Raw genomic sequence first — 23,316 nt, forward strand, 5'->3', positions numbered from 1 at the left:
CTCTTCTTTCTCTCTCTGGCCCTTCTTCCATTTAAGGCTCTCTCTCTTCCTTTGTTCACTCCCACTGCTTCCTCGCCAAGCAAAGCACAGGACCCCTCTCTCCTCTCCTCTCGTCTCATCAATGGAGCGCTCCTCTCGGCCCGAGAACCTCCCCTCCGCCCGCAAGCACGCCGTCGAGGAGCTCCTCCGCGGCCAGGAGTCCGCCAAGCAGCTCCGGGATCTCTTCATGAAGGTCTTCTCTCAAGCCGCCGCCGCCGCCGGCGGGGACGACGGCGGTGATGGAGACGGCGGCGCGCGGCACCCGGCGTCGGCTGAGGATCTGGTGGTCAAGGTCCTCCGGTCGTTCGACAACACCCTGTCGCTGCTGAGCCGCGCCGAGCCCGACGAGGTGTCGCAGGTGCCGGTCAGGGCCTGCGCCGTCAAGTCCGAGGACTCCGAGGAGAGCAGCAAGACCTCGGTCCCCAGAGACCGCCGCGGATGCTACAAGAGAAGGTAATCGAGGGCCGGAATTCGTTTTTTTCTTTTTCTTTTTTTTTTTTGTTTGTCTCGTGAAAGTGAACAGATCTCTTGCAGCTTAGCAAAGATGATTTTTTTGTTTTGGTTTTGAGCAAAGATGATTTTGCTGTTCATAAATTGGACACATCTTAACAGCTCGTGATTGAAATATAACGAGTTTGTCCAACTTGCAAAGATTAAAAAAAGCTTTCTTTTGTCATTTCATCTGTTTTTTTGTTAAATAATGTATATGGATCTGTATATAGTTCTAACATGAATTGCGAATTATTCATTTTTCTACAGAAAGACTTCGGATACACAGATAAGGATGGATCATAATTTGATTGACGACGGGCACCAGTGGAGGAAATATGGCCAGAAAGCGATTCTTAACTCGGAGTTCCCAAGGTACTTTGCAAATGATATATTCAGTTTGGTTGATCTCTCTTATATAGGAGAAAAATTATTGTATCAATTAGAGTGGAATCAACTATTGCTTGATGTCTAAAACAAATATTATGCGGGAATCTTTTACAAGGTAAAGAAACTCACCCATTTCATCAACTTGGCTAATCTGTATTTATTCTCCTCTCATGATGAACAATTAAACAAAAGATTAGATGGTCTCTCGGCCCACCACGTGCTAATAAATTAGGGCCAACTTAATTTTCTCTTAATTTCACTAAATTCTAATTTGGCTCTCTACCAAGACATGACATGACATGACATGGTTTGGAATCTAATTGAGATGAGCGCACTATAGCGCTTTTCATCATCTGTTGTCACATGTGAATTTTTTGGAATTATTCTTTGGATTCAAAGCATCTGAACCCCCGAATCTCGAATTGAGGGTGTTAATTTTCTTACATGTTTGTTAGCAAAATGATTAAAGCTGTGTTTGGGGGGAATTTGCAGGAACTACTTCAGGTGTACTCACAAGATCGACCAAGGTTGTCTAGCGACCAAACAGGTCCAAAAGGTACAGGACGCTCCGCCCCTCTATAGGACCATATACCAGGGCCAACACACCTGCAAGAACCTCATCCTGAAATCCCCCTCCCTCATCCTGGACTCGCCGAGCCCTGGGGACTCCTCCATCCTCGTCAGCTTCAACACCAGCCTCCCTCCCAAGCAAGACGACAACAACAACAGCAGCAGCAACCCCTTCTCCTCTTCGACTTTCCCGTCGGTGAAGCACGAGCCGAAGCTGCCCGGCGAGGATGATCTGAAACCCCGGGGCGGCGGTGGCGGCTGCCAGGACGATGAGAGCTACTACAACAACAACAACAACAACAACAACCACCAGTCCGAGTCATCGGACTACTACGCAGTGTTCGAATCGGCCGGGGAGATCTCGGCCCTGTCGTCAGATCAAGGGGATGTGATGTCCAGTTCTCATAGCTTCGACATGATTGTGGGTTCTGAATTTGATAGTCTGCTGGAATTTGTTCAATGTTAATCTTGGTTTAGCTTTTTCTTTTTCCAAAATTTGAGGGGTGCTTGCTTAGTTTAGTTTCCTTGTACAGTACATGTCCGATGTAGCAGTCTGTTTAGGAAAGGCACAAGGAGCCAAATAATTGCTAGTGTAATGATATCTATGTTGTGGAACATATTTTGTGACTAAACGCATGGGGTTTTTGTCTATCTCGATGCCAAAGATTCTCTCACTTTGAGGAACGCAGAAAAGACACGGTCCCACTCACCATCACATTTCTTGTCCTGGCGCAGAAACTGGCCTCTCTTCGGTGACAGAGATAGTGGAAAACTTTCTCCTGACTTTGGCAATTTTGGCGAAACATCCATTGAATTCATGGTGTCCATCCGACATCAGGGTCGGGCTTTAGTACATATACAGCGATCGACTTCACTTTAGGCACGGAAAAAACCATGAATGGTTGCAGATGATCGCCGATCCAAGAAAATACCAACTCATCTGATTCCAAGAACATCTGATCCCAAATGGGCAAATCCAAAATTCTCGTTTGAAAAAGTGACTGTGTATGCTGCCGGCAAAATGGAAGAAGACTCAATTCCTCCAACAGCAAGGTCCCCGCGGAGAATGCATGAACGGGCTGGTCAAGTCGTGGTGACTGAAGGAATATTTGTTTTTAGACCTTATCAGATGCAGACCACATGATGTCTTCTTGGACGATTGTTGAATTTGACGACAGATACCACGATTACGATGTAGTACACTGAGAGGATAGCCCTCCATCAAAGGAAAACAGCTGTGCAGATGTAAAAGGCCGTCTTAGAGAAAGAGCGACCCCACTTCTCTCTGCTCTTGAAGGGAACAATTCGTCTTTCTATCTCGCGGTGGGACACGTTTTGTGGCTTAAAACATCTCAGATAATGCGAGTCATTTTACGTCAAGCTGATTCGGATCGTCTCATGCATTGACCCAAGATTCTATCTTTGATTGAACCGCGTTGGCAGATGGACTCGCCATAGGGACGTAAGTGCCGGATCGAGAGGATCTGGTTTTCTGAAGAAAGTGGAACGGAGAGAATCAGGAAAGGGGTTTTCTTCTAAGTATTGCACTCGGTCCAAGTGAAGCTTGAATCGTATAAAACCTATCTTTGGCAAAATTAATTTTGAGAGGGAAATTACGTTGAAAGTTCTAAAGGTTTGGCCAATGTCCAATCAGGTGGTAACTCTTGTCAATTTTTATAATCAAGTCTTAAATGTTTTGAACTTGATGTAATCAAGTCTTTCCGATGTTCGTTTAGGCAAATTTGCTGTTGTGGTGCACTGAAATACAATATGGCATTTTTTGAAAAACTTTGAGCATATATGGTGCTAACATGGTGTTGAAGGCTAGGGGCGATTGGCCTTCAAGGTGGGTAGGTCGAGGCTTGCAAGCCCTCACATTGTGATGACCCCATAGCTAGCTACCACTGCGCAAGTGCCGATTGACCCTTGTTGATGACATGGGGGAGGCAATATCAGCCAAACCCACCCTCACTTTGATTTTTTTTTTAAATGGCTTAATTGGTTTTTCTTTAATTTATTATTACTTTATTTGACGTTGCATCACTTTAGCGACACATATACAAGAATAAATCAAAAAACGTCATACTAGAGTTTAATGTGCTCCATTGGCAAATTTGGCCGACAGCTCGCCCAAAATACTAAATTGTACTTGATAAAAAAAAAACGTTTTTGAAGACTCGATTACATGAGCAAGCCAAACGTGTATAATTTCCCTATAGATGTACTGGTTATATGTATCACGTGTACATCGGATATTGATGCTTACGGAACTTTTTTTAAAACAAAATGCATTGCACAAGATTATATCTGAATTTTTATTGTGTCCATCATCAGTTTAAAAGAATTTAAACATCAATCGATGGATAACGACATGTGTTATGTTTACACATGAAAATTTTACAAAGAAGTGCACCAAACCAATCGCTTGCTGTCAGCCCTAATTTTAATAGGTAGCCAATCGAGCTAATCATGTCCTGACGTGCAAGTGTGAACGGGGATGCGTTTCCACGCTCGGAAAGAGCCTTTTCAAAGCCTCGTGGGCGACAAGAAACAAGTCATAAAAGAGACACTAAAACCCTAATTTTATCAACTTCCCCTTTCATTTTTTTATTTAATTGACCACTGAGGTTGTCTGCTTTAACAACATGGTCCTCTCGTACGAGGACACGAGGACCAATCGAATCGAAAAGCGGAATGATTTTTCAGGTCTAGGGCTTTGAACTTTTCCCTTTCGTTCCCACTTGTGTGCATAGACGTGTATCACGAGTTGTTATCGTTTAAAATTGAAGATAAGCAAATAATGTAGCGAACCCAATTTATATATTTTTTTTCACTCTGTCTTTTTTCTAAGAATATACCCACTTTATCTAGAAAAGAAAATTTAGAACGAGGGATAAGGACAAGCTCGGTCATCGAAATTACTTGGAAAAAGGGGTAATGAATGATGCAAGCACGTGGCTGTCGAGAGCCAAGATGGTGATCTTTGTAGACCTTAATAATGTAGGACAAGAAATGGACCTACCAATTAGATGGTCAGATTCTATTCTAGAGCCATCTCTAACCAGGGCTCTTTAGATCGGTACAATGAATCAGAAAATCATCCCGCATGAAAAGAATAGTCACACACGTCACATCAGGAAAAAAAACTACTAAATCTCGTTAGCCTGAATAATATCGTGTTAAGGTGCACTAGGATACCCCAATTCTTGACTAGAGGGGACACCAAATGTCTCTGCCCTTCCATCCCTTAGGTGAGAGTACTGAGCAAAAAAAAGTCTCATATCAACGGTACAATGTAATATAGATCAATAAATATATCTTAATTAGTCAATAATTTATCAATTAAGTTTTTGAATGAATATGAGTTTTATTGATATTTTAAAAGTTTCAATTTGGAATTCGAACTCTCTCTCCGTGATCTCCATGAATGAAATTATCATATGATTCTATTGTGTGTTTTGACACACATATAAAAAAAGAAAAAGAAAAAGAAACATAACATTTGTAATAACTCGGTCAACTTGAAAAGACATATTCTCGCGTGTCACCAAACCTTGGCTCCTTCCTGATATGGTAAATTGATGCATTCTTTATTAGCTTTAAAAGTTTGGTCTTTAAACTCTCGAATCTTCATAGCTAGAAATAAACTCTCCCCCACATTCGCCTGTAGACCTTTCTTACTTATAAAGGGAAAGATTTCATGGAATGGTCTAAAAAGGACAATTGAGTCCTAATCAAACCTTTTTTCACTCTTATCAACTTATCTTTTAAAGCTTTTTTCAAAAAGTATAATCAAGTCCTTTATACCCTTACGGCTGTTGCAAATTGCCTTTGTGATAACGAGGAACTATTTACATTGTGATTTTTGGGAAAATTGCCCAAAAAATGCCTGATCTATTGCACTTTAATAATTTTCAATTATAAACCTTTTAATTTTACCGAGTTATAAACCTTTTTACAAGTTCCCAATCAAGCCCATATGATCAATTTTAGCTAGAAATGACTTGCATGGATGCCGATTGTCTTATTTAGCATGATCGGCGTTGACGTGGAAGTTTTTGAAATTATTTTATTCTTCTTTTTTCTTTTTCTATTTTTTCCCTAACTTACTTGGCAAGGGCCGCTGCTAACCATTGCCGATTACAGGTGGGGCCCAACCATGCCAATTGTGGGCTAAGGCTTCATGACCCTCATCAGACTTGGTAGGGAAAAAATAAAAGAAAGAAATAAAAATAAAAAGAGAAACAAAATAAAAAATTGTAAAAACATTATTTATTTTTTTAAAAGTTATAAATTTGTTTTTCACATTAGTTGCCCATTCTATGTGACATTATTGGCATTCGCATCAACGATTTCTAGTTAAAATTGGCTGAATGAGCTTGATTGCCAAAATATAAAAATAATTAGGATTCAACTGACTAATTTTTTTTTGAAAACTTTAGAATTAAGTTGTTCAAAATACAATAAATTTAAGACTTTTTGAATACTTTTCTTGCGATTTTAAGTTGTTCTTCTTGATAAAATATTGGGACGCGATTAAAATTTCTTGCCACGATTTCTTTATTTATTCAATCATACCGAAAGATGATGCTCGCTTGATCCACCTCTTGAAACCTAAGGACTAATACATGCCATCTCTTATTATTGGTGTTATCTGCCTAGACTTCTGTGTTTAGGTACTAATTTCATTTTTGTTTTGTGATATGATAAAAGATTTGTTGGTTTTTTTCTAGTACCGACTAGTATTTCCTTAGAAGGGTCATGTTCTTCCTTTATTTCTGATTTCTTCCAACCACATTTTTTATTGATGAATGTTAAAGATTAACATCATTGGTTTTCAAATTTAGTTAAACTTGCAGATTTGAATCTTCATAACTTATAATCCACCAATTAAAAATAGTAGGGAGAAATCTGATCCAACCAAGAAAGGAGGAAAATACTGACCTCCTTCCAAAACTATGACACTTAGACAAGAGAATCATAAATGACAAAAACCAGTCTCAACAATGGAGAAGCGAAAAGTATGATTAAAAAAAAACCTTTGAATAGATTAAGACATCCATATGAGAGAGAATTTAGTTCCTTTCTCTCGCTACTAAGTTGAGTTTATGTTCACAAGTAAATGTGGATAATTTCACCAACCTCATGCAGTTTATAGGTGAATGTCACCAAGTTTGATTCGATTAAACTAAACTCTGTAGTATCACGTTGTTTCACCTTTTTTTTTTTTTGGTAAAGTTTGTTTCACCTTTTTTATGCTTACAAGTTACAACAATGTGTTCAGAGTTCTTTGAACATCTAACTAATTCAAATTATGATGCTAATTCCGGTCCCACAAACATTAAATTGAAGGAACGGGCAAGTTAGTGATATCTAAGTTGTTGTTGACTTGTTATGACTGAAATATCAAAACTAGAAGTTAAAATACAACAAGGGCTAAGCTATGTTTGCTTGTCGTACGTGGATCTGTAGTAAACAGCCCATTGTTGAGTTAGTTCGAGGGCTTCCACTCAAAGGCAAGTAGAGAACAAGATCACAAGAGCGTACATGTACCAAAGTCCCAGTTAGGCAATCATCAAAACCAATAAAAAGTATTTCACATCCTATCTAGTTTAATAACAAGTTTCGACATAATTAATACCTTAATTAACTAGGCTTATAATGTACTTTGAAGAGTTAAATTGAGATTGTAAACCCGTGTCAATTCATATTCATCATCGTAATTATTACGTTTCTTTTATTAAGCTAAAAAATGATGTGTTTTGAATCCATATCTTTTCTTACCGAAATTGGGATTTGTCGGAAATCTACTTTCATAAACTTGCCAGAAAAGACCACTATCGTTTGGGGAAAAACTTTTGTGACCTTCAATACAAAACTCTCAATTCCAACGTGGCATTATATACATATCTATTTAAGGTCCCCTCTATGCGGCCCCTTAAGAGAAACATGACACCGAATCCTGCCAAATTAATTGTTATCTTCATTTGAAATTCGTAGTTTTTCTCATCATTAGTAATTTCATTGCTACATGTCATTAGTGTCCTGTAGATCTGAGTTGAGGGCTTGTAGCGATCGCCTAGTGGTGCTATGAGGGCAAGGTGAGGGCGTCATGACCCTCGCATAAATTTAACAAGGGTGGAGGAGCAACAATAAAAAAGACAAAAATGAAAGTAAAGGAAAAAAAATTAAGATAAAATTGCAAAAATAGTCAACTTAGTGATTTCAGCTTGAAATTGCCGAACAAACTATATGGAAATTTTTTCAAAAGATCTATGATTAAATTGGCAAAATGAGAAAGTTTAAAATTGAATTGACCATTGTACTATAGATTTAAGACTTTCTTTTAAATAGTTATCCCAAAATTAAAAACAGAAACCATTCACATAATTAATTCAATCTTTCATTGTCACGAACGAAGGTATTGACACTCAAGCATTAAAGAAGAAAATAACTTTTAATTTAATCATCAAACCACAAACAAGAAACTTCAACATCCAATAAGAGCCATCTCTAAAATAAATGTCTCATCAAGATAAATAAAAAAGGGAAAATTCAAAGTAAGAGCTTGAAGTGCTATCATAAATGTTTGAAGTGAATGTTTGAAATAAAGACCCAAAGAGCCCTCATCTTCTCAAATAAAGGCTTGAAGTAAACATTATTTCAAATTAGAGTTTGAAGTAACCATATTAATCTCAAATAAGGGCTTGAACTTACTAGATGTGAAGCGTAATTTCATCTTTTTAATTTTTTTCCTTTTTCTTCATTCTTTCTATTTTTTTTTTTGTAAAAAAAAATTAAACAAGACTAAATTTAAAAAAAAAAAAAGGAAATCACAAGTGGGAGCCACCCATCACCAGTGGGGTAGCGGCGATGACTCATGAGGTCACCGGCACCTGGCAAGGGTCGACGACCCTTGCCGACCAGAGGCGAGGGCTTATTGGCTCGGTGGCAACCCTCTCCTAAATCTAGGTGAGGGTCGATGGCCCTCACGTTGGCTTGGTGGTCCTCGCTAGGAGAGGGTCACCATCCTCTCCCGTCCCTAACGAGGGCCAGCACACCCTTGCCTCTCATTGGTGGGGTCATCTGCCCTCGCTCAAATGCCAGTGACCTTACTAGCCATAGCTACTGCCCCATTGGTTTTCCTCTCATTTTTCTTTTTCTTTTTTCAATTTTTATTTTTAAAGTTTTAATATAATTAAATTTAAATTTAAATTGTGTTTGAATAAAAATATTCCTGAATCACCCAGAATTTTTTTGCCAATCGGCGAGCCGGCGAGGTTAGGCCCTTTTATTTGAAACAATTATAACCACTTTAGGTCATTTTTTGATATTGATATAGTTACTTCAAGCCATTATTAGAAATAAAGTCAACTTTAAGCTTTTATTTGAGAATATGAGGGCACTTCAAGTCTTTATTTGAAATTTTCCCTAAAGAAAATCAACTCCAAAAGAAGATTCAGAGTTCATTAGGACAGAATAAACCTCCCTGAACCAAAAAGCAATAATAAAATAACCCTCTTAAATCACACATTGAAAATAATTTTGATCCTCCTTAGCCGATGCATTTTGAGAAAGAAAAAAAAAACACATTGTTGAATTACATTATGAATATGATTTTCCTAAAAAACAAAGTCCTACTAAAGCTGGGCCAGCACAAATGGATCAAGAAGTTTTACAATTTTGCCAGGAATAGATTGAAGATCTCTTAGATAATAAACTTACCAAAAAAAGAAAAATAAAAAACCAATCACCTCGGAGATGTTCTAATCTCACTTTCAAGCATGCGGTTGTTGCACTCTTTCAGGGATCCTTAGAACCATTATATCGTATTGTGATGCAAATGATTCTCCTTGATCTTTCGTTGGCAACAATTGGCAAATTTATTTTCATGCAACCTTGGGGAAAATTCTCCAAATTGTCCTAAACCTATTATATGTTTACTAATTCATTTATAAACCTTTTAATTGTGCTAATTAAGTCATAAGCCTTTTCATGTTTTACTAATTGAGTTATTCAACTATTTTTCACTAGAAATAGCTAATGTTGACGCTGCCATCCTACATGGCATGATTGTCATTTATGTGACAATTTTTAATAATGGTTTAATATATTTTCCATTTTAATTATTATTTTTTCTTTTTTTTTCTTTTTTGTCTTTTCCCTTTTTTTCTCTCCACCGGTTTCTCTCAGGCTAGGGCTGCCCTTGTTGGCCTCTCGTACGACAAATTTAGTCCTAAACTTTTAAAATTGTTTAATTTAATCATAAACTTTTTGACGATTTTATAGTCATTTCGATTAATTTTGAATAGAAATTGCTAACATGGCTGTCCATTCAGTACCATGATTTACGTAGCATGATCAATATTGACATAGACGGTTTTTACAATTTTTAAAAAAAAATTTCCCTAAACTTGTTCCTCCTTTTTTCTTTTTTCCTTCCTATTTCCTTTTGCTTCACTTGTTTTCTTATTATTTGATTTGACCTTTATTTGTTTGAATATCCATGCATGATAACTTAGATTTTCATGTTTTAAGGGAAAAAAAGGGAAAGATTGTATGCAAACCGCTTCCTAAAAGAGAAAAAGTTACTGACAATAGGCATTGGACAATTTTTGCATAATTAAGTTTCAGGGCTCATGAATCTTTGGTCTATGGAAGTAAGGTGGGCTCCCATGTTTTAGTTGATCTCTAATCGGCCCATACGAAGTTTGTGACAACTCCTAAGTAAAACCAAATAGCATACTTAATGAGAAAATCAAATTATGATTGATAGGATTTATAAGGGTTTGTGCTCGATAAAAGTGTCACTTCTCACAAGAGAGTAATTCACACCCACTTAGTATTTGTCAAATTTCCTTGGAATTTGCCTCACGAGAATCGCGTCAAATATACAATAGCTTCTTGACAAGATCTACAATTAATGGGTGTCGGAATCCCTTTACAATTATTGTATTGGACCGTGGCAAAAGTGCGTTCACGAAAAGCTGTGTCAAAAATGCCATAACTAATAGCTTGTTTTCTGAAAATCTCAGCTAATTTTTTTTTTCCTAAGCTTTCCCTCCTCTCTTCTCCATATATGCTTATGGATTTGGAAGGTATTCTCTTGTAGCATTTGTTTCATATTTTGAACTCGTCTTTTCTCCTTGTGTATGTGTTTGTCAAGTATTTAGGCATTGATAGGGCAAATACTTCTAGACTAAATTATGACTTCAAACTTTTAGTGGCGATTGGTTTCCAAATGGGTGATAATATTGACAGACTAAAATGTTAATTGAGTAAGTGATAATCTTGACTAAAACTTTAATTTGAATAAGTGATGATCTTGACTAAAAGCTAAGGGGAAAAATCAACATATGTCCGAATAAATTATTGGATTATATAGAACTTGTTGGTCGGGAATTTATAGATGTGACACTATAAAAGTGATGGAAAAGGTTAAAAATTAATAATGTAAAGAGAGATTTAAGTGATTAGGATGAAAGCGGTGATGACTAAGGCAATCTTTAGGCTGATGTGACATGAAAAAGTCTAGTTTGGGAAATTGTCTTGAGGGAAATCTATTTCGGGAGTTATTTTCTAGAAAATTATGTTTTGAAAGATAAGGTCAATTGTGAATCGAGAGTATTAAATTATCCTTGAATATCTTAATAAAGTGTCTTGACTCATGTAAATTAGGAGCATCGATATTGATCGTTGGTCTTTCTTCCTCTTTGGTCTAAAATGGTCCACTTTCACTTATAGTTTGAGCACAAGGCAATTAGGAATTGCTAACATAGGGACAATATATTAAAAGTCCTAAATCTATTACTTTTTTACTAATTTTGTCATAAACATTTTAATTTTACTAATTGAGTCCTAAACCTATTTATCTTTTTTCAATTGAGTCTATTCAACTAATTTTGGCAAGAATATGCTAATATGGATATCAACCGTCTTATATGACACGGTTGGCGTTGATGTAAACATTTTTAGTAACATTTTGAAATTTTTTATGATTTTTTTCCTTTTTTTGTTTTTGTTGGTTTGTTTGTTTGTTTGTTTTTTCTCAGTTTTAGAGTTAAGGTTGGCTAGCCATCGTCGGCCAAAGCAAGGGTGCACGAGCTCTTGCCCAAAATCGGTGAGGGGCGCAACACCTCACTAAATTTGGCCAAGTGAGGGCTTGCCGTCCCTCGCTGGAGGCCAACGAGAGTCGCAGCCCTCGCCTAGAGCCAACAAGGGTCGATTGGGCCTCACTTATGGCTAGTGAGGGTCGCCGGCACTAACTCCAAAAATTGAAAAAAGCAAAGGGAAAAAAAGAAAATAACCTTAAAAAATTAAAGAAATTATTAGAATATTATTAAAAATATACACATCGACATTGGCCATCCATGTTTATAATTTCCTAAAAATTAACCGAATTGACTCAATTGACAAAAATGTTTAAGATTCAATTGACAAAATCAAAAAAGTTTATGACTCAATTGATAATAGCGCAATAGGCCTAGGATTTTTCAGATAATTTTCCTGAACATAATAGATACCATAAAAAAAGGCGATTTGCATGTTGAGAAAGCTGCTTCTCGATGCTGCTTTCCATTTGCCTTGATCTAAAGCCCTCGGAGGTTACTTGAAAATGCGAGCATTTCCCAAATGGGCTCCAAAAATTTTTTACACTAGCCTCGAGTTGACGGGCTTTTACAAACTAATCTGCTAATTAGTTGGCCTCTATTAGAGAGTGGGATTACCTGAAATTTCTTGACATTGGGCCAGATGAAGAGAGTCCACATCCCGTCCTGGCTTCATCATGATCTGCGAGAAAGCTTATCAAAAGGCAAGCCATCGGATTCCATAGTGAAGCTTTCCCTCGGTTCGTGCGCTGAAGTAAAGTTGACCGTCTCCTAGTCTCCCTGGAACGTTCGCCGGCGAGTCCGTCGGTGATATTCCCCTGAAAAATCACGGCGCTCGCGACGCTGTAGCGCCGGCGCTGTACCCATGTGGACGGTGAGTTTTCTGGCTTCAAATCCTGGGTGTTTTGTCCGTTTTGTTCCGTCTGATATGGCTTCCATGCATCGCCATCTCTGCTTCCACGACCGATCTCAAGCCCCGGATCGGGGCTCTGTTTCTTCAGGACGAAATTATCGCGAGCTTCTGCAAATTGCAGAGTACTCTTAAAGGAAGCTCTGTTGGTTTTGTTTTCTGTTTTCTTATTAACGGGAAAAGCAAAGTCAAGTCAAAGTCGTGCTCGCTTTCGATCAGAGCCCCTTGCGTAGGTTCTGCGCTTCTTCTGACTAATGCCGCGGAAATTATTTGTGCAGTAATTGCCGTCCCTGCAGTATGCGTCGCAGTGGTTTGCTTAGCATGAAGGGTCTTGGACCGTTTGACGGCAAGAACTCAGCATCGTTCGAGCACGCACGGTAGAGAGCGTTGTGTGTTGGTAATCCATCGTTGAAGAAGGGTGAGAATCGGTGGAGAGCACTGCAGTGGGTGGATTCTCTTGTTTGAGCACTCCTTCGGTAATCAATGACTCCCTGCTCCTCTTCTCTTCTCTGTTTCCTGTTCAGATTGCTCCATTTTCTTCTGATGAGTTGTATGGGAGTTTTTATTTTTGTTCAAATGTAGCTCCGAATTGAGTTTTGAGAGACATTTCTGCAGTTCCCAGGTCTGGGATTTCATATTCCTCTTTCTTTGGAGGCTCTGCTCGATCAATCTCTCTTATTGCCTTTGTATTAGTACAATTCTCTTGAGATGAAAAGAAGAGAACCCACTCATCCAGAAGATCCGATGTATGGGGCGTCTTCCTCATCGACCTCTCCACATGTTGGTGATTGTGAATGCGGAACCAAAAAGCCAAAAGGAAATAACTACGAAGTATTCTTGAGCTTTAGAGGGGAAGACACTCGCAAAGGCTTCACCGATCATCTCTATATTGGCCTTTTGAATGCAGGAATTTGTGTGTTCAGAGACAACAATGAGCTCCCCGTTGGTGAGGAGATTGGTCAGGAGATTCTCTGCAGTATTACGCAGTCTAAGATCTCCATCCCGATTATCTCAGAGAACTACGCTTCCAGCAAATGGTGCCTTCGTGAGCTGGCTCAGATGTTGAAGTGCAAGAAAAGCGAAGAGCAATTAGTGTTACCCATATTTTACAAAGTGGAACCCTCGAAGTTACGACATCTTACAGGGAGTTTTGGAGCTGCTATCAATGAACATAAAGAGAATTTGGATGAAGTGGTTGTGAAGGAATGGGAAGAAGCGCTTGAAGAAGTCAGTTACTTGAAAGGATGGGAATCGGACAAAGTTAATGATGGGTACATTATTCTCCACCAAAACTTCATTTAGTTTCTCATAACTAGATCTTACTTGAAAAAGAATATTAATATTGCCATTCTATACTAAAACTCATTGTTATTTGACAGGCGTGAAGGAGAATTGGTTACAATTGTCGTGAGTAAAGTTGCGAGTGAGTTGAAAAGATATTTTCTGCTAAATATTCCCCAACAGTTGGTGGGAATTGATGATCGTGTGGAACAGGTAATGAGCTTGATAGATGCTAAATTCAATGATACAAGGATTATTGGAATTTATGGACTCGGTGGCATTGGTAAGACAACTCTTGCAAAGGTGTTATACAACAAACTCTCCCGTCATTTTCAGTTTCTGAGCTTTGTGGCAAATATTCGAGAAGCATCTCGTCACAAGGGTATTAAATGCCTACAAGAGCAGCTCATTTCTGATATACTAAGAAGTCCATATCATGTGTCTAATGTTGACAACGGAATTGGTGTCATCAAATCTCGATTTACAAGTAAGAAAGTCCTTATTCTTCTTGATGATATTGATGACAAGAATCAGTTGAATGCTTTGGCCGGAGATGGTAGTTGGTTTCAAGCAGGAAGTATAGTCATTGTCACAACTAGAAACAAGAGCATTATTGATGAGACTGGTGTAGGCTACACGTACCAAGTCAACGAGTTGTCTCTAACTCAATCATTGATTTTATTTAGTAGACATGCATTTCGGAAGGATTTTCCTCAAAGTGATTATTGGATTCTCTCTCGTGATGTCGTATCTACTGCCGGGGGGCATCCATTAGCTCTTGAAGTGATTGGTTCATTCTTACATAATATGCGAAAAGAAGTATGGGAAGATACATGGAAGAAATTAAAGAAAGTGCCTGATAAGAAAGTCCAAGAGACTTTTAAGATAAGTTATGAAGCATTAGATCATAAGGTGCAACAGATATTTTTGGACATTGCATGTTTTTTTATTGGATCATCTAAACAAAATCCAACTTACATGTGGGATGCCTGTGATTTTTTCCCAAAGAATGGGGTTGAAGTGTTATATCTTATGTCCCTAGTTGAATTTGATAAAGACGGCAACCTAATGATGCATGATCAATTGAGAGATTTTGGAAGGGAAATTGTTTGTCAAGAAAATCAAAAGGAGCCTCAAGACCGTAGCAGATTATGGGATTATAAGGAAGCAATCGACGTGCTTCACAACAAGGTAAGCATTTTCTCTACCTGTCTTAGTCATTGAATAGGAGACCATCTTCTCACTCTTGTTTGAGATAAAATTATCGTCAGTCCTGAATCTCCAAAACTTGCCGCTTTTACCAACAAAAAAGCTCCTTCATTTAATTGCCATTCTTGCCTGATTATGGGACATGATGATGATTGACAGAGCACTTTCAGAGAAAACATGACATCTATAAATTGTTGGGGCCCTGTTCCACGTATCTGCATGATGCACATGTTTGATGTTTGGATTCTTCTTTTGATTTCGTGTGAGGTCTTTTCTTTCTTTTTCCTTTTACCAATTATTAACTTCTCTCGTGAGTTGTTTTCTATAATCAATGAGATCTCTGTTCATTTGTGACCATTAGCTATCATGGTTCTGAATTTTTCAAGTTGCGCCCCTTATATTTTTAGCTCAATGTAGCCCTTTATCTTTCACAGATTGTGCAATCAAGTCCTTTGTTGTCAAGCCTCAGTTAACAACATCAATTTGTTGATGTCTTTTGTATTTGTTTATGATATATGCGCAACTGTGTAATATAACCCTCTAAATGTTCATTTCATTCTATAGGCTCTTCACAATCAGGGATAAATTTCTTTCTATGAATTTGCCAACTTTTATTTTACTATTTTTGTGATGATGTAAAATTTTGCTATTAATCCCTTGATAACATTTAGATGTCAAAAATAGGCTATTGTGTCAACTGTAAAAGGATGTCTATGAAGTCATTGACCAAAATACAATAATTATACAAGATGCATTTGACGGAAAAATTCGAACCACCAAGCGAATCCATATTATGACTCTTATGATTTGTGGTCAATGGACAATTTACCACCTAAAAGAAAAAATGAATTTGAGTTCCTAAAATATTTTATTGCAACGAAAGAAAAATGTAAAAGGCTTGATTTCCTTCGTAACCTAATTTGATCACTCTTCATGTCCAATCTGTGCGTAAACGAGATCTCATTAATTTATCAGCAAATTGATAAAAAAATTTAGATTTGACTGTGACAAAATCAACACGACAATGAAAAGATAGCATCAAATGTCTGTTGATAAGAGGAGTAAAAATCATCGATATCACATTTGATATATGACCAAATTTTGTTCCATAAAGAATGAAAAAATTTATTCAAGATACACATGATAAGAAATGGATGTAAAACACATATGTACATTTATGGATTACATTCTCGTTTTCATTTTACTATTGAGAATTGCAGACTAGGTACACCAAAAAAGGAGGGGATTTCTACAATTAGGATTTTCTCTTTTTCATTTTGATACATGTTTCGATGGGAAGTTTGATGGTTGCATTTGGGCTGTAAGAGTGATGTTGTTTCACATATAGAGACTATGAGTTAGGGGTGTGTTGTTTCACATATAAAGGGCATGAATTTTGTGAGATATATTTGATATGGTGTGTGCATAAAGAGAGGCCTCTATTGTAATCTTGAAAGGATGTAGATTCTGGGAAATCAAAAGGTGCAAATTGCGATGGTTATCGGTGGAAGAGAAGTTCAGAAACTCCCTTGCGAGCTTCACCTTCTTACATAAATTAGATATATATTTTTCAAGCACAACGTGCATTTCAGGAGGTTGAAAGTGAGAAGCCTACACTATTATAGTATCTCAACAAATTGAAATTAGTCCAACTTTTCTTAAATGCAGTTGGTGTCATCTTATCATTCAAAACTTACATTACACAATGTTTTCTAATTGCAGGGCACTAGTAAGATTGAGGGCCTTTGTCTGAACATACATGATGATACAGAAAGCTACAGTGGCGAACAATTTAAAGAATTGACCAATTTGAGGTTCCTTCAAGTGAATAGTGTGAATCTCATTGGAGATTTCCTCAACGTGCTTCCTCAATTAAGATGGCTTCAATGGAAGAATTGTCCCTTGGAATTCACAGCGGCCAACTTTTATCCGAAGAAATTAGTCGTGTTTGATCTGTCGTGGAGTGAGATTTCGGAGGACTGGAGAGGATGGGATTTACTCAAGGTAAGATGTAGAGAAGGTATATTTCTTGTGGATAATCACGTGTTGTTGAAGGTCTGATCTCACCAGGTTCTCCTTTTCTCCTTTCTTTTTTTCTCGAGAGGTATAATATCCTTCCTCATATTAGGAATTTTTCCCTAAATGTAACAGGAATTTGTAGGCATTTAAATATACAATAAGCATGTGTCCTTAATAGCTTGAATTAATAATATCTGAACAAACAGTCATGCTTAACGCAAGACATACTGAAAAAAAAAAGTTTCACTTGTTTTAACTGTATTGATCAAAATCTATAAAAAAAAAATTTACAATATTTGTGCTTATCTTAAGGTTTTTTTAATTTGAATGGTTTATGGCTTCTAAGTGAATCTCTCCTAATGTATGTCATTTTAGCAATTCTTGTTACGTATCTAAGTCAATCTTCTTTGACTAAAAATGAAAAGTTACAATTATTTAGGTATTGTTTGGTATGTTCAAAGAAACACTTCAAACTGTTTTTGACATGAAATACAATATGAATGGTTATATACAGAATTGATTATTTTAGAAACAAAAGTGAAAACTAATACTTGAAAATAAGTGCATTGCTTCATAATGGTTTTCGTTAGGGCGAATTATATGTTAGTTTTGTGAGTGCTAGCCAGTGGATATTTATTTTAGCCAAATTGGAAGATATGCCTACTGCTCCCCAACATTCTTTTGCAATAGATATGCTCAAAAATTATTTCTATGTTGGTGACGTAGCCAAACGCTACTAAGGAATGTTTAAATAAAACAAAAGTGATGTAGTAGAGTATTATAGCAATGATAGCATGGAAATTGAGCTATGAAACATTTATGTAGTGTTTTAAAAAGTTTAAATTAAAGGAGTAGTGGTACATTGGTATTTTTTTTGGAATTTTAAAATGTTCAAAAAAGAATGAGGAGTATTGGAAAAGCAGTCCAATCTCATTGAAATTTCCTCTCTCTCTCTCTCTCTCTCTCTCTCTCTCTCTCTCTCTCTCTCTCTCTCTATATATATATATATATATATATTTCTTTTGTCTTTTTTTTTTTTATTTATTTATTTATTTTTTCAGATGGCAACCAAGCTCAAAGTTCTCAACCTCTTGAATTGTGGATCTATGAGAAAAACTCCTGACTTGTCTGCTTTCAAAAGCTTGGAGATTTTTTTGTTTGAAGGATGTTCCAATTTGGAAGAGATTCATCCTTCTATTGGTGACATCAAGACCCTCGTCTCCTTGAATGTCAGGAATTGTGAGAGACTGGAGGAGCTACCGGTTGGAGTAGGTAGAATGGAAGAATTGAGTGAGCTTATCTTAGATCATACTAATATACAAGAGATTCCTATTTCGAGTGGTTGCTTGATGAAGCTGGAGAAACTAAGTGCCTCATCTTGTAGACGACTAGCTCAACTTCCAGAATCCATGGGCTCTCTTGTGTCGTTAACTCTGTTGGACATATCTAGGACACGGATTGAAGCCTTACCCAAATCCATTGGTTCTTTGAAGAAGCTCAAGACTCTTGATGCCTCTAATTGTGCATCCTTAGCCTGCATACCCAGCTCCATAGGCCATCTAGCATCTTTGCAATGCTTATTATTATGGGGATGCTCCTCGCTGAGAGAAATTCCCGATTCTATCGGAAAGTTGGAATCATTGGCCAAACTACATTTAGCAAGGACGGCAATTGCGGAATTACCTAAAAGCATTGGGAATCTGCGGAAGTTAAGGTTCTTGGACATTTGTCGAACTCACATAACAGAATTGCCTGGTGGCATCGGAATATTGGCAAACCTCCAAGAGTTGAGGGCTTCGGGATGCAAAAATCTGGAAAGACTACCAAGCAATATGGGAGAACTGGTTTCGCTAAACAAGCTTAAATTATGCAAGTCCGGCATTATAGGCTTGCCAGAAAGCATTTCTAAGCTGTCTTCTGTCCAAAACCTGAGTGTTCAATATTGCCAAAAGCTTCGAGAACTACCAGAGCTGCCCTCTAACATAAAAGCTCTACGTATTACTTGCCAGAGTCCGTCGTTGCCCGATCTTTTCCAACTGACCCTTCTCAAGAAACTCACTCTTTCTGATTGCCCTGGGCTTGAATATCTTCCAAAGCTTCCCATTGGGCTATCGATGCTTTCAATTACACGTTGTGGAAAATTGAAAGCGGTGACGGATTTATCAAACTTGAAGCACTTATCTGAATTGTATCTTGAAGAGTGCTATGAGTTAACAGAAGTTGCCGGCGTGGAAGATGTACAATCTCTTTATAACTTTCGTGTACGGGAATGCCCTAATATGTCTTGGCTTGATGATGTCGAATCCTGTGGTTCTTGGAAAGATACCGAGAACTAGACTTTTAGATTGATTATCATTTTGCAAGCTTTGTATTTGAAGGTTGTGGTTGCTTGCAGGTCATCTGCTAACATGTTTGTTTTATTACATGGCGTGTTAAACTTTTATCTTCTGTTTCATTCTTGTAATACCAGGGATTCTGGTTTATTGTTGATAAGGTGGAAATTACAAGACGTTGTAAGAACAAGCAGTTCTTTAAGAAAATTCCTTTGACCCCAGTCATCTCAGTTTCTTAACGTGGACGGTTGAGGTCCTACACATCCATCAATGACATTAATTTGCTTGCTTTTCCTGATTGCTTGAATTTCTTCTTCTTTTTATATATATTTTATTTTTCGGTTCTGGGATTGATTAAACAGTATGTCTCTCCTTTTTATGTTCTCATATGACTGCTCAAGGTAATTTAATGATTCGCGTGTGGATTATTAAAGCTTCTGGAGGCAAATTTGTTCAACCGCTCTTTAATAATCCCTGCAATCCTCAGGTTCTTCAAGCTACTTTCAGAGGGTGTGAATTTGATAGGATGCAAGCCTATAAGAGTGAGTTCATAGTTTCTTTGTCACTTTAGGGTGCGAATGGTAACGTTTCATTATTTTTTGTTCCGGGAATAGAAACAAAAAAGTGTTTACGTCTCGGAACAATTTTTGAACAAAAGAACGCGTTTGGAACAATTTGTTCGGGAATAAAAAATGAATAGAAACACGTTTGGTAAATTTTATTCTTTTTTGTTTCTTTTAATTTTTTAAACATTTTTATTTTATTTTTCATTTTTTCCTTTCTTTTTTATTTTTTATTTTTTCGGCCGGTCACCGGTCTCCGGCGACCGCCGACGGGGCCGGCAACCTTGCTGGCCACGGCGAGGCTCGCCGTGGTTGGGCGAGGCTCGGCCCGCCTTGGCCAGGTGAGCTCGGCCTCGCCGAGATCCGGCGAGGCCGAGCGTCGCCGGCCCGGCGAGGCCGAGCCTCGCCATGGTTGGGCGAGCTCGAGCTCGCCTGATCCAAAGTGAGGCCGAGCTCGCCCAGCCAATGCGAGGCTCGGCCCGCCCGCGCCGCCTTGGCCGGGCGAGCTTGGGCTTGCCCGATCCGGCGAGGCCGAGCCTCGACGGCCGGCCGCCGGCCATGGCGAGGCCGGCGACGCGAAAGAAAAAAGAAGAAAAAAAGAAGAAGAAAAGAAGAAGAGAAGAAGAAGAGAGAGAAGAAACGTTTCTTCATTTTTGTTTTCGAACAAAGAAACAACAAATTGTTGTTTCTTTTTTTGTTCTTATTTTGTTCCGAAAACAAAAAAAAAAAAGAACAGAAACGCAACTAAACGCGTTTCTGTTCTTTTTTTTTTGTTCTCGGGAACAAAATCCGTACAGAAGTGTTCCGAAACGTTTCCATGCACGCCCTTAAATTCTTTATGAATTGTCAATCTGTGAGCTCGATACTAACAAGATTCACAGCGTTAATGCTGTCACCACGCGATTTATTTTCTGCTCGTTAGTCATTCTAATGTTTGCTGTGCCAATGAGGATTTTGTTCTGGTGCTGCTCTGTTTTGACTTTCCAGCATGCTAGTTTGTCTCCTGCTCTCTAATTTTCTAATGATCTTGGTCTTCATGATGTTGGAACTGTGAATAGAGCTGAATTTTAGAATCTCGGATGAGAACCATATATTTTTTCCAAAGAAACTTATGAACCATTACAAGTTTGAGCAATGTTATATACTGGAGTCATGCTGGAATTGTGAGAATCCTTTTGGCGAGTTTATTCAATTTATGACGGGTAGCAACATCTAACAATCTATCAGTACTCCACTTATATCTTAGTAGAAATAATGATCCTTGTGTATTATGAACCAAATGACATATGTCATGTGGGAAGATCTTCAGATTAAAATCAGATATTAGGAAAAAAAAGTTTTAAATTTTGCATAGACGGGACTAATAAAGCCATAAGTATTTTACTTAGATTTTTAATGCTTAAATTACTTTTAGCTCTGCTATGCAGACCAATCTCTAAAAGTGCTACTACGAACACCTAGAGGGGGGTGAATAAGTGTGAAGAAAATTTTTTGCGAAACGTAGTAAAATATTTTGCTTTTGAATCCAAGTTTGAAGAACAATAGATTTTGAATGAGTTTGAACCTTAACAATTAAATAGAACTACAAACAAAGTAAATGAGTTTAGGGAAGAGAATAAGAAAATAGAATTTATAGTGGTTCGGCTTAGATTAAGCGTACATCTACTCTCCCATGTTGATAGCTTTGTGGCTGATTTTCATTATGAATCAAAAGAGAATTTACAATATTGTGATCTCAACTTCACAGTGAAGAGTTTCTACTGCTCTCTCACAAAGTCACACTATAAGTCTCTTTCTTTTGAGTACAAGTTTAAGCACTGTCTATCGAATGACTGGAAAAGTTTCATTAATTACTTCTTCATGCCTTCTCGACTGTTGGCACTTTCTAAAGGAATTATTCCAATTAACCAGTTGGACGAAATCAATCAAGGAGATCTTCGAGCCGTTTGAATATTGTGATGAAAGCCGTTCGCCCATACAATTAAAATCTTGGTTTTCATAAGTAGATTCTTTTCAAAATTACTTACCTTCCTAAAAGATTTGATGTATCTAAATTGATTTCAATAAAGATAACCAATCTCGTAAGTGTTATTCTTAATTAGGAAGCCATATATATCTTGTAATAAACCGAAGGAATGAAGATAATCTTAAGCCTGATTCCGTCTTCGTTCTTCATGGTGTTTAGTCCGGGAATTCGGCCAGTGTAGGCAGAGACTTCCGATGTAGGACAGATTTTGATACTAAAGTTTGACGGTCTTCGGACTTTGACACGTGTCTAGAAAACTTCAGAATAAACTTTAAATAAGTTTTGTCAGCTTCAAAACATCAATAGAATTTTCTCCAACGATCTCAAGATCTCGATCTTCCTTATTCTTCTCTATTTTTCTCAAATTTGACCATTTTATAAGAATTAGAGAGGTTTGAGAAATGAACTGGACACGTGTCAAATGGTTATTGTAATAATTGGTGACTAAAGAGAGATGCCCACGACATGCTCATGCAACTCACCATTTTACATTCTTCTTCTGATCCATGCGTTCTTTTCTTTTTTCTTATTTCTTTTAAAGCTTCTCCGCAAAAGATAGTCTAATCAGATTGAGTAAATCGTATATCTACATTCTAATTAATCTTTACAAATTACAAGATATTTGCATAGCCCAAGATTTCTACCACTATTAGGTCTTGAAATTAGGGAATCCAAGGATTCTGTCCATCCAATATGGAGAAGTAGAGGTTATATAAGGAAGTTGTCACCAAGGAAAGGAAAGCGAAAGAAGTCAACAGAAAGAAGTATGTGTTATGAATGAAAATAAAGAAGTGGAATGACAAATGGAAGTAACTAAAGAATATTAATAAATAGTTAAATTATGTCATATGCGGAAAGTCATTCAATTTTAAGAATAAATAAGGGAAGGTTGTTCAAGGTGGATGTAAAATAAAAAAATTTCTAAATTTCACTGGTAAAGATTACACGAGCCTTGCATGTTAATAGAGGGAATTCTCCATTTTCTTTGGAAGCCAAAAAGAGGAAATTTCTAGATGGTAGGATTTTTTTGTACATGCAAGTTGAGTCTATTGAAATTTGCTATGGTCGTGTGATGTCTTCAGTTGGAGAAAGAAGAGGAATTGCCCAAAAAATAATAACAACAAATATACTTTTTCGAAAACAAACACCTTTTATGTCACTTAAAATTACAAAGAAATGTGTCTACTAGACTTACTCTTTCAAAATGAAGTGCCTATTAATATAAACATAGAAGAAGTAGATAATATTGGTTGATATCACTAAGGCTATGTTTGGTTGTTTGGATTTTTAATCATGATAGAAATGAATATGATATGATTAAAATATAGGGGATTTTGCTATATCATATTTATTATCTAGTGATTGCAATAATAAAGTT

At 37.4% G+C, this 23,316-nt stretch overlaps 2 protein-coding genes and 1 long non-coding RNA gene across 3 annotated transcripts; all 3 read left to right on the forward strand.

Annotated features, from left to right (window-relative positions):
• On the forward strand, nucleotides 1–2,139 carry LOC104432662 (probable WRKY transcription factor 70). The gene is made up of 3 exons (XM_010045152.3): nucleotides 1–492; nucleotides 799–903; nucleotides 1,411–2,139. Exons 1-3 carry the CDS (start codon nucleotides 122–124, stop codon nucleotides 1,952–1,954), a joined length of 1,020 nt encoding a protein of 339 aa, XP_010043454.2. The 5' UTR covers nucleotides 1–121; the 3' UTR covers nucleotides 1,955–2,139.
• A 10,211-nt stretch (nucleotides 2,140–12,350) lies between these two features.
• On the forward strand, nucleotides 12,351–13,801 carry LOC120291942. Its single transcript, XR_005549745.1, has 3 exons — nucleotides 12,351–12,471; nucleotides 12,786–12,983; nucleotides 13,090–13,801. It is a non-coding gene; the product is annotated as an uncharacterized LOC120291942 (long non-coding RNA).
• A 203-nt stretch (nucleotides 13,802–14,004) lies between these two features.
• LOC120295577 (disease resistance protein RUN1-like) lies at nucleotides 14,005–19,352 on the forward strand. Its single transcript, XM_039316822.1, has 3 exons — nucleotides 14,005–14,700; nucleotides 16,720–17,001; nucleotides 18,078–19,352. Exons 1-3 carry the CDS (start codon nucleotides 14,005–14,007, stop codon nucleotides 19,350–19,352), a joined length of 2,253 nt encoding a protein of 750 aa, XP_039172756.1.
• The last annotated feature ends 3,964 nt before the right edge of the window (nucleotides 19,353–23,316 follow it).

The sequence above is a fragment of the Eucalyptus grandis genome, chromosome 1 (assembly GCF_016545825.1).
Source record: "Eucalyptus grandis isolate ANBG69807.140 chromosome 1, ASM1654582v1, whole genome shotgun sequence".
Lineage (NCBI taxonomy): Eukaryota > Viridiplantae > Streptophyta > Magnoliopsida > Myrtales > Myrtaceae > Eucalyptus > Eucalyptus grandis.

What these genes read in the sequence shown, in the direction of transcription:
- LOC104432662 (XM_010045152.3), top strand. Translation starts at nt 122, where the DNA reads ATGGAGCGCTCCTCTCGGCCCGAGAACCTCCCCTCCGCCCGCAAGCAC. An exon ending in CGCGGATGCTACAAGAGAAG is followed by an intron (nt 493 to 798) that starts GTAATCGAGGGC and finishes ATTTTTCTACAG; the next exon opens with AAAGACTTCGGATACACAGA. An exon ending in CTTAACTCGGAGTTCCCAAG is followed by an intron (nt 904 to 1,410) that starts GTACTTTGCAAA and finishes GGGAATTTGCAG; the next exon opens with GAACTACTTCAGGTGTACTC.
- LOC120295577 (XM_039316822.1), top strand. Translation starts at nt 14,005, where the DNA reads ATGAGCTTGATAGATGCTAAATTCAATGATACAAGGATTATTGGAATT. An exon ending in ATGAAGCATTAGATCATAAG is followed by an intron (nt 14,701 to 16,719) that starts GTGCAACAGATA and finishes TTCTAATTGCAG; the next exon opens with GGCACTAGTAAGATTGAGGG. An exon ending in GAGGATGGGATTTACTCAAG is followed by an intron (nt 17,002 to 18,077) that starts GTAAGATGTAGA and finishes TTATTTTTTCAG; the next exon opens with ATGGCAACCAAGCTCAAAGT.